At 49.1% G+C, this 12,055-nt stretch overlaps 1 protein-coding gene across 5 annotated transcripts in view; it reads left to right on the top strand.

Annotated features, from left to right (window-relative positions):
• Positions 1-5,697: 5,697 nt before the first annotated feature.
• The window catches only part of CDK6 (cyclin dependent kinase 6), a 141,617-nt gene continuing 135,259 nt past the window's right edge, over positions 5,698-12,055 (top strand). The window contains exons 1-3 of one of the 5 annotated variants that reach the window (XM_068934840.1): positions 5,783-6,057; positions 7,500-7,685; positions 8,070-8,561. In XM_068934840.1, coding sequence (XP_068790941.1) covers positions 8,329-8,561 — 233 coding nt within the window. In that variant the 5' untranslated portion in view covers positions 5,783-6,057; positions 7,500-7,685; positions 8,070-8,328. The other 4 variants (XM_068934836.1, XM_068934839.1, XM_068934837.1 and 1 more) reach the window with 4 other exon arrangements.

The following is a 12,055-nucleotide window of genomic DNA, read 5'->3' as shown; positions in this document are numbered from 1 at the left end:
CTACAACAAATAAGCAAAACAGAAGGGAAGAGGGAAAACTCCTACCCATGCCAAATATTGCTACGAAGAGGTGTGGAGGGGTACGGTGCCAGCAAGCAGTGACGGTAACTTAGGGAAAACACTTGGAAGAGAATAAAATACGGGTCAGCTTTCTGCCGTGTCCCTAAATCACTGCCTGTTGCCAGCTGCGGGGTGGTCGGTACGTCTGCCCCGTGAGCCCCGTCCCAGACTTTTAATCCCGCGGCCGAGGCAGCCCCTGGGCTGGGAGCGGGAGCGGGAGCGGGAGCGGGAGGAAGGGCGCCAGCGAGGAGCCACAGATGGGAGATGGCCGGGCTCCTCGGGAGTGCCACCTCGTCCCGCCGGCCGCGGGGTCCCAGCAGGCGCTGGCAGGCTGGCCGCCGGCAGGCCCGCTGGCGCGCTTCCCGCTGGCCCTCCTGCCGGGGATTTGGCGAGTCCGGCAGCGTCCCCAGCTGCCGGTCCAGTGGCCGAAAATGTGCCGCTGGCACCGGGCTGCTTCCGGAGCCCCGCGCTTCAGCTAGATCGTAGGAGCAGGGGTCCAGGCATCGGGATTTTTTTTTTCTCTGCGTTTTTTTTCACTGCTCGGCAGCGTGCTCTCCAGCACGTCTTGGCGCTTCTCGAGGCTTGGTTTCCCGGGCTCAGCCCTGGAGAGGCTGCAAGCCCTCTGGTGCGAAGGCTGCCTCGGGTGGAACGCCGGCTCGCTGCGCGGGGCGAGAGGGAGCCGTGCAAACACCGGCCAACGAGCTGCTTTCTGGAAAGAACGTCTGCGTTTTGCCCTTGATTTTCCCCTTGCGTAAGAAACCCAAAAGGCAACTTTCTAAAGAAAGCCGATGAAGCTGTGTGGCTCTCAGCTGAAGAACTGGACGAGAAAGTGCGCCCGGTGGCTGCAGCCAGGTGCGCTGGGTGGAACACGCAGCCCGCGCAGGGGCGAAGGCGCTCGCCCTGCTCGCAGGCTTGCTCTGCACATGGCGTGCTTCTTGGCCGCTCCTGCGACTAGCAATTACTAACGCATACACAAACAAATACGGGGAAGTGCGTGTGTGTGCTTAAACCCCTAACATTATGTTATGGTTCTTTGTACGAAGAAACAATAGCCCCACAGTATAGTTTATTGCTATAATAACGGAAAGATACAATTTGTAAAACATAAAATTATCCACTCTAAACAAAGGCTCTGATTGAAAGAAAAATAAACTAAACAATCACACTGTAATTGGCTTAGATACCTTAATCACTGCCAATTATACAGTGGTTGCATACATTTTACATGGATTTAGGCAATATTTTCTCTCACTGGAATTAGTTAAAACATTATGTGACTCTTAATAAATTATTTTTCTGTAAATATGGCTTAGATTTCTTTGTGTTCTGATTCAACTGTTTAAGAAGGTACGTGATTAAACTAACTTAACACTTCATATTGGAATTAATTGTTAATGCTGAAATGTATTAAAAACACATTTCTTATTGTACCTATGCTTCATCAAAAGCAGCTGCAAAATATTTAGTATATATTTATAATGCATTTGCACACATATTTAACACAGCTAGTGATAGATGAAAATAATTATTTCCCAGGTTCAGTATGAGATGTGATATCTGAACCGTGTTCTTAGGGATAATTGCCTAAGAAATATTACTGCTAACTGTTTTGTTTATAAAACCACTTTCTGTTTGCTAAAGGGACTTTCTAAAAAGCTACATTTATGCTACGATATTCAAACAAATTCTAGCTACTGCAGGTTCTAAATATTCATGTTCTTAATTGAGCTCTGTCACTTCTGCAAGAACAATAGTTATTCTCTCATCTCTGTAGGTGTTTTCTTGAGGATAAACGCCTAGCAAAATCGGTTAAAAATCCTATCCACTAAAACTGAAGATGCAAGTTAATAAACAAAACCTGACAGTACGAATAGCACCATAATCAAAGTGATTTTGTTTCCAAAAACTTTTCTGAAAATACTTAGCTTGAAGAGCAAGTTTCACACTGTTTTGTCTAACTCTTCTTGTAAGATCAAACCGAGGAATCCCCAGCAGAAGCTTAGCTGTTCCTGAAACGCAGATAAAATGCACAAAGCAAAACAATACAGTGCGTCTCATCCTTTTTGAAAGTCTTAGTCTATTCATAACACTTCTTGGTATTGCCCACTACCAGCTCATTTTAATCAATTGCTGTACACTCATTCTGATAATTGCTTGTTAGCCATTTCACGCCACTGGCTTATTCATTATTTCCAGCAAAACATGACAGACCTCATTTTATGAATATGATTATTATGCATCATAGAATATGAATTTAATCTTAGTTTCAGTGTGGTTTAATTTCAAGTTTTATTTCATTCAGATGACACATTAGACTTTTCCTGTTTCAAATGTAGTTCATTATAAGTTGTTTTTCTTTTTCAGTGTTATTTTAAAAAAAACTAGAATTAAAAAATGCTAGGATCGAAAAAAGATTGAAAAACATAATTTCACAAAGCAGAAGAAAAACAGGAAAGGTGCTGATGTAGAAAGAGATTCCTTTTCTTCCTCTTTAGATGTGCGTTCCTAAAGTTTTGTTTTTCCAGTACAATAAATATTTCTTATAAATTATTTAGAAATAGCAACAGATGTTATTCTGACTTCATTTCATAACAGTAGTTATTGAACTTATTAAAACATTATTTTCTCAGATTAGATGTAAATTTCTAAAAATGAATGAAGGTATTTTCAGTAATAAAGGAAATACAGGATATAATAATTTCTGTATAGAAAAACTTCCATTCTTGATAGAAAATAACATGTATGTTCACCTACTCTAACTCAGAAATGTTAAATGTAGAGTGTTACTTTTTTGAAAACAAAACATCAAACATTTGTAAAAGATTGTTACAAAAAGAAAATGAATCTCTATTTAAAATATATTGTTTTGATGATATATACCGTTTTTAAAATGTATGTTATTTGAAACATCCTGACTTTCCACTTTAAAACAAAGGTAAAAGATTTTACATTTTCAAAAAATCCATCCAGTCTAGGTAAGTAATTTCATCCTCTACAACAAATTACTGGCAATACAATCCCTATTATTAGATTGTTTATATGAAATTGTGTTTTTAAATTTCTTCCTGAAATCACATAACTTTTAGATAAAGAAAACTTCATTTTAGAGGTTTGTATGGCTTCTTTGAACTCTGTACTTTGTGACACCTAGTAGTTAAATTGCCTGATCTTACTCATGGAGAGAAGGGAAAAAAGAGCCTCATCACTCTGAAAAATTCCCTGAAAAATTCTTAGTATCACATAAAGCCACATTAACCACGCGGCACTTTTGTGTTTTACACTCACTCAGTTTGATAGAATGAGCATTATAATCTCTCACGGCTTCACTCACTACTATTGACTGCACCTCACAGAAACGCAGATAAAACATTTCTAACTGACAGAACCATTACATATATTCCCCCGAAAAATATTTGGAAAGCATGAGATAAAAGGACGAGCTTATGAGGCACAGTGTTTATTAACAGAATGGTAACATTCGAATGCAAGGGTAAATTTCAGGGGATTGCCGAATTCTCTCTTCCATGTCCATCCTGAACATTAACTTGTATATTAACTTGTCCAAAAAACCCAGTGCACCTTCAGTCACTTTTCACAAACAGAGATCGAGTAGAGTCTGGCTGGAATTTAAAGATACCAGAGATCTTCAAGGGGAGACGGGTACCAAGGCTGTTGCTTGTCCTTCCTCAAAAGGGAACCTGAGGATGATTTGCTGGACTGAGCTTGTTACAGCTCCATAAATATTAGAAAGAAGAAGAAGGAAAAAAAGTCAAGCATGATACATTTAAGAAAGCTATAAATATTACAAGATAAGGAAACAGAGCAAGGTAATCTATGTACCTACGAATCTTGTAATGTGATATGACTTTTCGCATCTTTTAAAAGAAGGTTTGATCTCTGTGTTTCAGGCTTTGTTACTTTCATATTTAAAGGTTTGGAGGGTTGCCATTAATGTCAGCATTTTTATTTTTGATAAATCATATACTTTAGCAAGTTGTTGAGGAATTTCTGTGATTTTAAATAAAATATATTACATGCAGAAACTAAGCTCTTGCAATGTATGCATGGTCTTCAGCAAACATTCACACAACAGTGGCCTTTTCCTTGAAGGGGTCGCTGGCACCAGCTCCCTGTTTTCTCCAGGGGAGATCAGAGGTCTCTCTGCTCTGCTCTCAGCCAGTTCCCCCCGACCTCCGGGTGCTACTTCTAAACCTCTGCAAAAAAGGTAGGGCACATGGCATTGCTGGTGTCAGTTTTGAAGCCAGGACAACAAATTTTGTGTGATTTCATGTCAGCCGGGTAGAGCTGTGAATTCCCACAGAGGAAATACTGTACGTGCTTCTTTCTGACTTGAATTCTTCTAGCTGTATCTATTGTCTGTGTCGTTCTGAGCCATACAGCATCTGAGGCGAAGTCTTCAGCATATACCTTCTGAGCTATAAACCCTGGGAGTTACGCTACGTTTCCCACTGTCAGAGGGGACGGGTGTCTCCTCCCTCCCAGCTAAAGCACGGGCAGACTGGCTGGGGTGGCTCCTCTGCCACTACCGCTGGAGCCACCCCGAGGGCCAGGAAAGCATGTGCTGGAAGGTAGTGGCTGGGCAGGAGGGGAATTAGGCTCTCCAGATGTGGGTGCAGATCTGTTGGCATCTGTTACGTGATTTTTTTTTCTGTGGTGAATTGCACTGTTTGTCGGAATTGGCTCTGTACAACACGTTCTGCACGTCGGGGGAGCCGCTTGCAGCGCGCCCCCCCTCCTGCCGGGACGCAGCCCCCGGCCCCGGCCCTCTCTAGCTGCAAGCCCTTCGGGGCAAAGACTTTGCATGGGGTTTTTTTGTCTTCAGCAAAGAAGTTTCTTGCTGCTTCCCGAAAGCATTCACGGGTGCTTACTTCCTGCCAGGGCTCTGTGCTCTCTCTGAATGAAAAGCAGCAAAAGCCAGAAGAATCGGCGTTTATCAGGAAAAAGAAAAATATATTTATTTCCCAGGGGGGAAAAAAAAGGGGGGGTGGGGTGGGGGGGAAGAAGAGGTTATTTATTTCCCAGCGCCTCGCACACCGACCCAGCGCGCTAGGAGCGAGCCCGGCTCCTGGGCGCTGCCGCGGCGGGCGGAGCACGCGGCCGTGCAGCGCCGAGCACGGCGGGCCGGGCCGGGCCGGGCCGGGCCGGGCCGGGGCCCCGCGCCCCCCCGCGCCCCCCCGCGCCCCCCGGCGCGCCTCGGCCCGGGCCGTGCCTGGCCGCTGCGCTCGCGGCGACCCTTGCGGTATGCGGCTGCCTTTGGCAGAGGCACATGAAGGATTTCATTGAGTGTGAAGACAGAGAGCAGAGACAGAAAGCAGAAGGAGGCGGCTGCAGCCTTTGTAGTCGGGGAGGAATGCGGAAATGTTGAAGCACTATGTCAAACTTTTTTGAAACGGGGTCAAGTCACATTCAGCCAGCGTGGGAAAGCAAGGGAGGAAAAAAAAAAAAAAGTTGAGGAGAGGGAAAAAAAAAAAAAAAGGCAAGCTGCTGCTACTCCCAGACTGAACAGAGGCCGAGAGAGCGAGCGAGGCAGAGAGCGAGCGGAGCCGGCGGAGCGCCGAGCCGAGCCGAGCCGAGCCGAGCCGAGCCGAGCCGAGCCGAGCCGAGCGGCCGCGCCGAGGGCCGGTGCCCGACCCGCGGCGGCAGGCGGCGGCCGGCGGGCTGCGGGCGCGGCGGAGCCGCTCGCACGGGGCTCCCGGCCGCCCTTTTTATTCCGTTTTTTTTTCTTTTCTTTTTCTTTTTCTTTTTTTTTTCCTCTCCCCGGGCAGGGTGGGGGCGGGAGGAGCGGGCTGGAGTACGAGCGGCAGCTGCCTGCTGCGGGAAGGTGCAGCCGGCGGCGGCGGGAGGATGCGAGCCGAGGGCGGCCGAGCCGCGGAGCAGCTACCTGTGTGGCCCGGGCGGCCGCTGCCGCGACCTGCCGGAGAAATCGCCATGTGAAGGGGCCCGGCCGGCTCCACACCCCGCCTCGCTCAATGGGAGGTTTGTTTTAGGGAGGACTCACCCCCTCCCCCCCCACACCCCTCAACCCCCCCCACCCCCACCCCGCCCGGGGCTGAAAATTATTTGGAGATTTGGTGGCGGTGGAGGCAGCCGCGGCGCGCAGCAGGTAATGCGGGAGCGCCCATGTGCTCCGCGCACCCCCCCGCCCCCGCGGCCCACACACCGCCCGCCGCCGGGCCGGGGGCGCAGGCGGCGGCCCCCCGCGGGTGGCCGCTGCCCCGCGGCGCCGCTGCCGTGGGGGCGTCCCACGCCCCGCGCGTCGGCGGCCGCGGGGCGAGGAGCGGGGGGGGGGGAGAAGGGGCGGCTCTGCCCTCCCGCGGAGCCCTCGGGGGGTCCCTCCGCGTCCGACCCGCCGCGCCCGCAGGGGAAGCGTGGGGGCACCGCGGGTCCCAGCGCGCTTCCTCGCTGTGCCCCCCGCCGCGCCCCGGCGGAGAGCTGGGCGTGGGGGCACCGCGGGGGCGGCCGCAGCCCCCCCCCCCCCCGCCGCCGCCGCCGCCCTGCGCGCGGTAACTTTCCACAGGGCGCCGCGGCCGCGCCGGGCCCGGCTCGCCGCCCCCGCGGCCACGCACACGCGCGGCGCCGCTCCCGCCGCCGGGGGGCGCCCCCCGGCCCGGCCCGGCTCGGCTCGGCTCGGCTCGGCCCGGCGCCGCCCGCCACGCGCCCCCGCGGCGGCGGTGCGCGGAGCGGCGGCGGCGGCGGCGGCGGGCAGGTCGCGGGCAGGTGGCGGCGGCGGCGGGCCGGGGCGGCGGGGCGCGCACGTCGGCGGCGCGGCCGGAGGGCGCTGAGGCGAGGCGGCGCCTCGCTGCAGCTGGAGGTGCCGCTGGGGAAAACGGCCGCGCGGCGGGCACGGGAGCTTTCCTTCACGTTGCGCCTCTTCTTTGCATCGTCGGCTACGGCGTAAGGTCAGCGCACACTTTAAATTGCTGCTGGCTCTGTGCGTGGGCTCCCGCCTAGGGGATCGCCAGTGCAGTACCTGCGGGGCTGTTATCCTAGCGTGGTAAAAATACAGCGCCGGAGCGGCTCGCAGGCGCAGTAGCAGTATACGAAAAGGGGAGGGGGAGGATCGGTGTGGAGTTATGGGGGGGGAGAGGGTTTGCCCGCGATTCTGCGGAAAGCGGGGATGAAACTGGGTGCAGGAGCGACCTGTTTTGATCTCCAGTCTCACGCACTGCACGGCGGACCACGCTGATCCTGCAGACTGGCTTTCATCCTGTGCCCCATCACACAGCGTCCGGCAAGGGGCTGCCAGTCACACATCCAGGGATAGCCGTCGCCATGGCCAAAACTCTTGCATGATCTTAACTTTGCTAAAGTGTGCGTTTCGCAAAATACCTCAGCACCAAATACTCAGTAAAACATTATTATTATTATATGTTATATGTATATATATATATATGTGTGTGTGTGTTTACTCCCCACAGGCTCTTTGAGGCAGAAGCTTGTCTCGTGCAGTGTGTTCGTGCAGTGTCTAGCACATTGGAGAGTAGATCAAGGCTGAGACTTCCAAGTGCTATAAATAAGTAACTGTAATATAGTGTGGAATATGTTTCAAGGACTCCATCATGCAACACTGAAGAAACCTTTGAGTCCTGCAGTCCTGACATAAGGTCCTGGACATAACTTCCTACCACACACGCAGAGTTAGCTCTGTCATCCACGTCTCAGTGGATATTAGGCCCATTGCTCAGTAAAGTCCCGAGGAGTGCGGGTGTGTGTTGTGCAGACCATGGTAGCTACGTAGTGTTGTATCAAGCATGCCAAGATGTTGATATCTTGTCACCCTCGTGGTTCATGTCCTGCTCTTCCTTTGCCCCATTTTTGCTTTGCAGTTAGCTATCTTCTATATTGGCTTAATTTTCTCAGTTTTAAACCATGCAAAGTAGTGAGGTAAACTGAAAGCACGAGTTGCATGTGCCGCAGCAGGGGGAGGAAGGCCGGAGGGGAGAGAACCCCAGGCCTAACTCACTTTTCTTGCTTGCTTTGTGCTTCAGATCTCCTTGGCTTTGCGCAGACGATGCTCCCCAAGACTGCATGATAGTTCCTGGTGGCTGAGGCAGGAGGCACGTCGGGGCCTGTACAGAGGAAGGACGGGAGCCGGAGGGCAAGGACTTCCTACTGCTCCTCGAGCAGAGGTACCAACCGTGCGGCGTATCTGCGACGTGAGCAAAATACTAGTTTTCGGAAAGCGGGCGAGGGCGGGAGCCGCGCCTGAGGCACTCCAGGCGCAGGAGGAAGAGGAGCGGCGCCAGCATGGATAAGGACAGCACAAACCTGGCTGACCAGCAGTACGAATGTGTGGCTGAGATCGGTGAGGGAGCCTACGGGAAGGTGTTCAAGGCCCGAGACTTGAAGAACGGCGGCCGCTTTGTGGCGTTGAAGCGGGTGCGGGTGCAGACGAGCGAGGAGGGGATGCCGCTGTCCACCATCCGAGAGGTGGCGGTGCTGAGGCACCTGGAGACCTTTGAGCATCCCAACGTGGTCAGGTGAGGAACCGGGGCGAGCGCCCTGGTCAGCAGGGCCCTAGCTGTGGTACGTGCGTGAGAGTCTGGGTACCTGCGTGGAGCAGCCAGCAGGCTGGGCTCGTGGATGAAGCGAGCGGTAACCTGGAGCGCGGTCTGAGGTTTCAGCAGGCGGCGGTGCTGCCTGCCGGGCCTCCCCTCGTCCGTGCGCGCTGCCTCCCCCGCGCGCAAACACCCGTCTCCAGAGGCGTAGGTGTGTGACTGAAGCATGGGAGTGCACGGGCAAGGAGCCATGTGTGCGCTGTCTCCGCGGGCGTAACAGAACGAAAGAAAGCGGCAGCTCTCCCGGTCTCAGGTGCTAGTGCTGCCGGCCGCAGGTGACTCTCAGCAGCTCTCTTCGGGACCAGGACGGCAATGTTTGCCACAGTGCTGATGGCGAGGGCATGCCACCTTTTCAGATGATTTTATAGACGCATGTAGCTTGTCATGGTACACACAAGGGATAGGTTAAGAATTTATGCTTTGGGGAAGGTTTTACAGCTCAGTGCTGCTTCACTGTTACTGATTTCACCGAGTGCTCATGGCTGGGCTACCAAAAGCGAAGAAGAACAAAATGCAGGCCTTGCTTTCAAAATGGTGCCACTGGCACCAGGGGTAAACCCTGAGTAAATGACCCATCAGCGGCAGCACTGGCCCTGACGTAAGCTTGTACGTTTCCATGTAACTAGAAAAGTCGAGCATGTAGTCGCTGGCTGAGTGAAACGGTTTACTGGACTTTTCAGGTTGTGATGAAGGAAGCACAAAATATGGAGGGAGTTTCTTCTAAGGCTTTTTTTTCCTGGAACACGGTACGGAGGCATTTCCTACTGTATGATTTATCTGCTGCTGGCTTTGTGCTTCAGATTTACTGCATGGTCACACCTTAGATTGACCAAAAGTTTTAGAAGATGATTTTGGTGTAGATTTCACTCACAACCTCTAGCAGCCTGTGAGAGTCTTTCTGAATGCTATGAACTTTAACAAATAAGCTTCACTTTGCCGATTGCCAGGTACACAGTGGTTTGAAGCTGGTCTGCATCTAGCGGGTGATGCAGTATTAAGAAGAATACTTCCTGTTATTTATATTATTGTATGCACGCCTTTTATAGCAAAAGGAAAATATTTCATTCTTTACTAATACCAAGCCTCTTTCAGGCCTAGAGAAACAGAGATATTCTGATGCCAGAGGTGATTTTCAAACTGGCTTGTAGCTGTGATCCTCATGTGTGTTTAAGGTCTGAGATGAGGGTTTTTATAAGAGCCACAAGAGGAAAGGCAAGACAGGAAATATTTAAAATGCAAAAGTGAATAGCTAGAGATAAATTCATTTTCTTTTATTTCAGTGCAGTAATTAGTAGAACACTTTTATGTTTTCCAAAACTGAATAAACAAAAAGTGTATATTCTGAAGTATGGAATGAGTTGGTAGAAAGTCATAGGTCTCTGCAGTGAGCAATAGGATGCAGACTGCAGCTCACGCTTTTCCACTGCTAATGAAACAAATCTACTGTTTGATTAATAACCATTATTTTGACTGGCACCTAGCAGTGCCAAAGGCTTAGTCAATAAATTTCAAAAGTGGGCATCTTAGCATGGGCAACATACTGTGTTTGGGCACTGAATCAAGTGACTAGGTTTACAGAGGAGTGCACACAACTTTCTTTCTTGGCAGTAGAGATAATTGAGAGTTCTTAAAATCTCTGAAATTCAGGCCACTAATTTCCGAGAGTAAATAGGGGTTTAGGTGTCCAGGTTTAGACACGTACATATTTGAAAATTGTAATCCTTGTTTGAGAATAATTAAATATTACAATATTTATGATTTTTTTGTCAGTGAGATCTTTCCAGATGAAGTAAATGATTTTTCTTGAACAGCTTTCTAATCTTAAATGCCACAAATTTGTGAAGAATAAAATTTATGAAATGCTTATGCAGATGCAGGCTTATTCTGCTTGAGCTTAGGTGCAGTGCACCCTCTACATAGTATTATATGCATATATTGCAGTTTAAAATATTTTTGTGGGCTTAAATGGAAATTCCTTATCTGCAAGCAGCAAATACTGAGAATGTATTTTCAGTTGGAAATCTTTGACGCTGCGTTCTAGGTCCTGCCAGTGTCATTGTGAAGCCTGGAGCATTTGCTACAAGCAGCATCTGAGACAGAAGGGGTTGGGTTGTTACGTATCAGGATGTTTGGGACCTTGGCTGCACACCTTTTCCAAAAACGGGCAGGGGAGTATAAGAAGCAATTTCAAACATCATCTCTTCCGAAATCGAAGGAAGGCTACTTAAAAAAGCTCATCTCTATTGTGCATATTTGTAATCTGTAGAGCAGGTGAAGTTACAAGTAGCACTTTGGAGCATTTGAGATCATTTTCTTGTAATGAGGAGTTACTTGAAAATATTTAAATGCCTCAGTTCTGTTACAAAATACGGTAGAGGAGTTTGCAATTTATTAAGATTAAAGGACTATTTTTGTATTATGTAAATATACTCAGAAAAGGGCATACTGTGAATGAAGAGCTGCAGTTTTATGCGGCTGACCTAGCTGTACTCAATTACTGAACATATTTTGCTTACAGAAATGCTCATTGTGCCTGCATTCTGGAAACTGGTATGAAAAAGTTAGCAAGTAAAAGTAATGGCACATGCATTGTCCAAATGCTGTATTAAAAGGTACATCTCTTTCAGAGCGCTGGAATGAAAACAAAAATATATGAAATCAGATTTTTTGTGAAGAAAAAAATCTAGCTCTTTTCAGGCTGTTGCAGGCAACCAGCTTGGGACAAATAAGTGAGAAATAAATATATAATGTAGAATCTGTTATCTCTGAGTAATGACATGTATGATCCACGAGTTGTTTGGTGCAAACCAACAGCCACCCTGTGAGTCAAAATTTAGACAACTTCAAAGAACTGAGGCACATATGATCTGTGCTGCTGAGCAATCTTGGCTGTGATACGGTGGCATCAGTTGACAGCAACTGTGGTAATCACAGGCCGCATCTTGGCGTGCTAGAACGGTAGAACTGGGCTCTTCCAGAGCCTGTAGTGAGGAGCTCAGCAATCCAGGGCTTTTCTGTCCCCTTGAAGTGGTGTTGAATGAAGTGGTGTTGAATGTGAAGAACAGTTTGGTAAGGAAAAGAGTCAGCACATGCTAGGTAGAGGTGTAGCTCCGTGGTTTGTTGGTGACGGAGCCGTGATGCAGGACCAACAGCTGCTCTGGCCCAGGGTCGTCAGAGTGGGCTTAGATTCCCTTCCTGTAAGATCCTGAGAAACTCTTAGTGCCAAAACTGGTTTCTAGTGCTTGTCATAGGGGTTGGAACAGAATTTTCTTCATCAAGTAGGAATGTCTAAGTAGCCTGGGATAAATGCATTTTTTCATGCTACTTCTTGCTAGTTATTAGAGATTTGGGCTTCTATCGAAGTCTGCCATTTCCATATTAATGCGATGAACTGATGCATTTGTCACCGCACAGTA

The sequence above is a fragment of the Struthio camelus genome, chromosome 2 (genome assembly GCF_040807025.1).
Source record: "Struthio camelus isolate bStrCam1 chromosome 2, bStrCam1.hap1, whole genome shotgun sequence".
NCBI lineage: Eukaryota > Metazoa > Chordata > Aves > Struthioniformes > Struthionidae > Struthio > Struthio camelus.
This window is presented reverse-complemented; position numbering and strand designations above follow the sequence as displayed.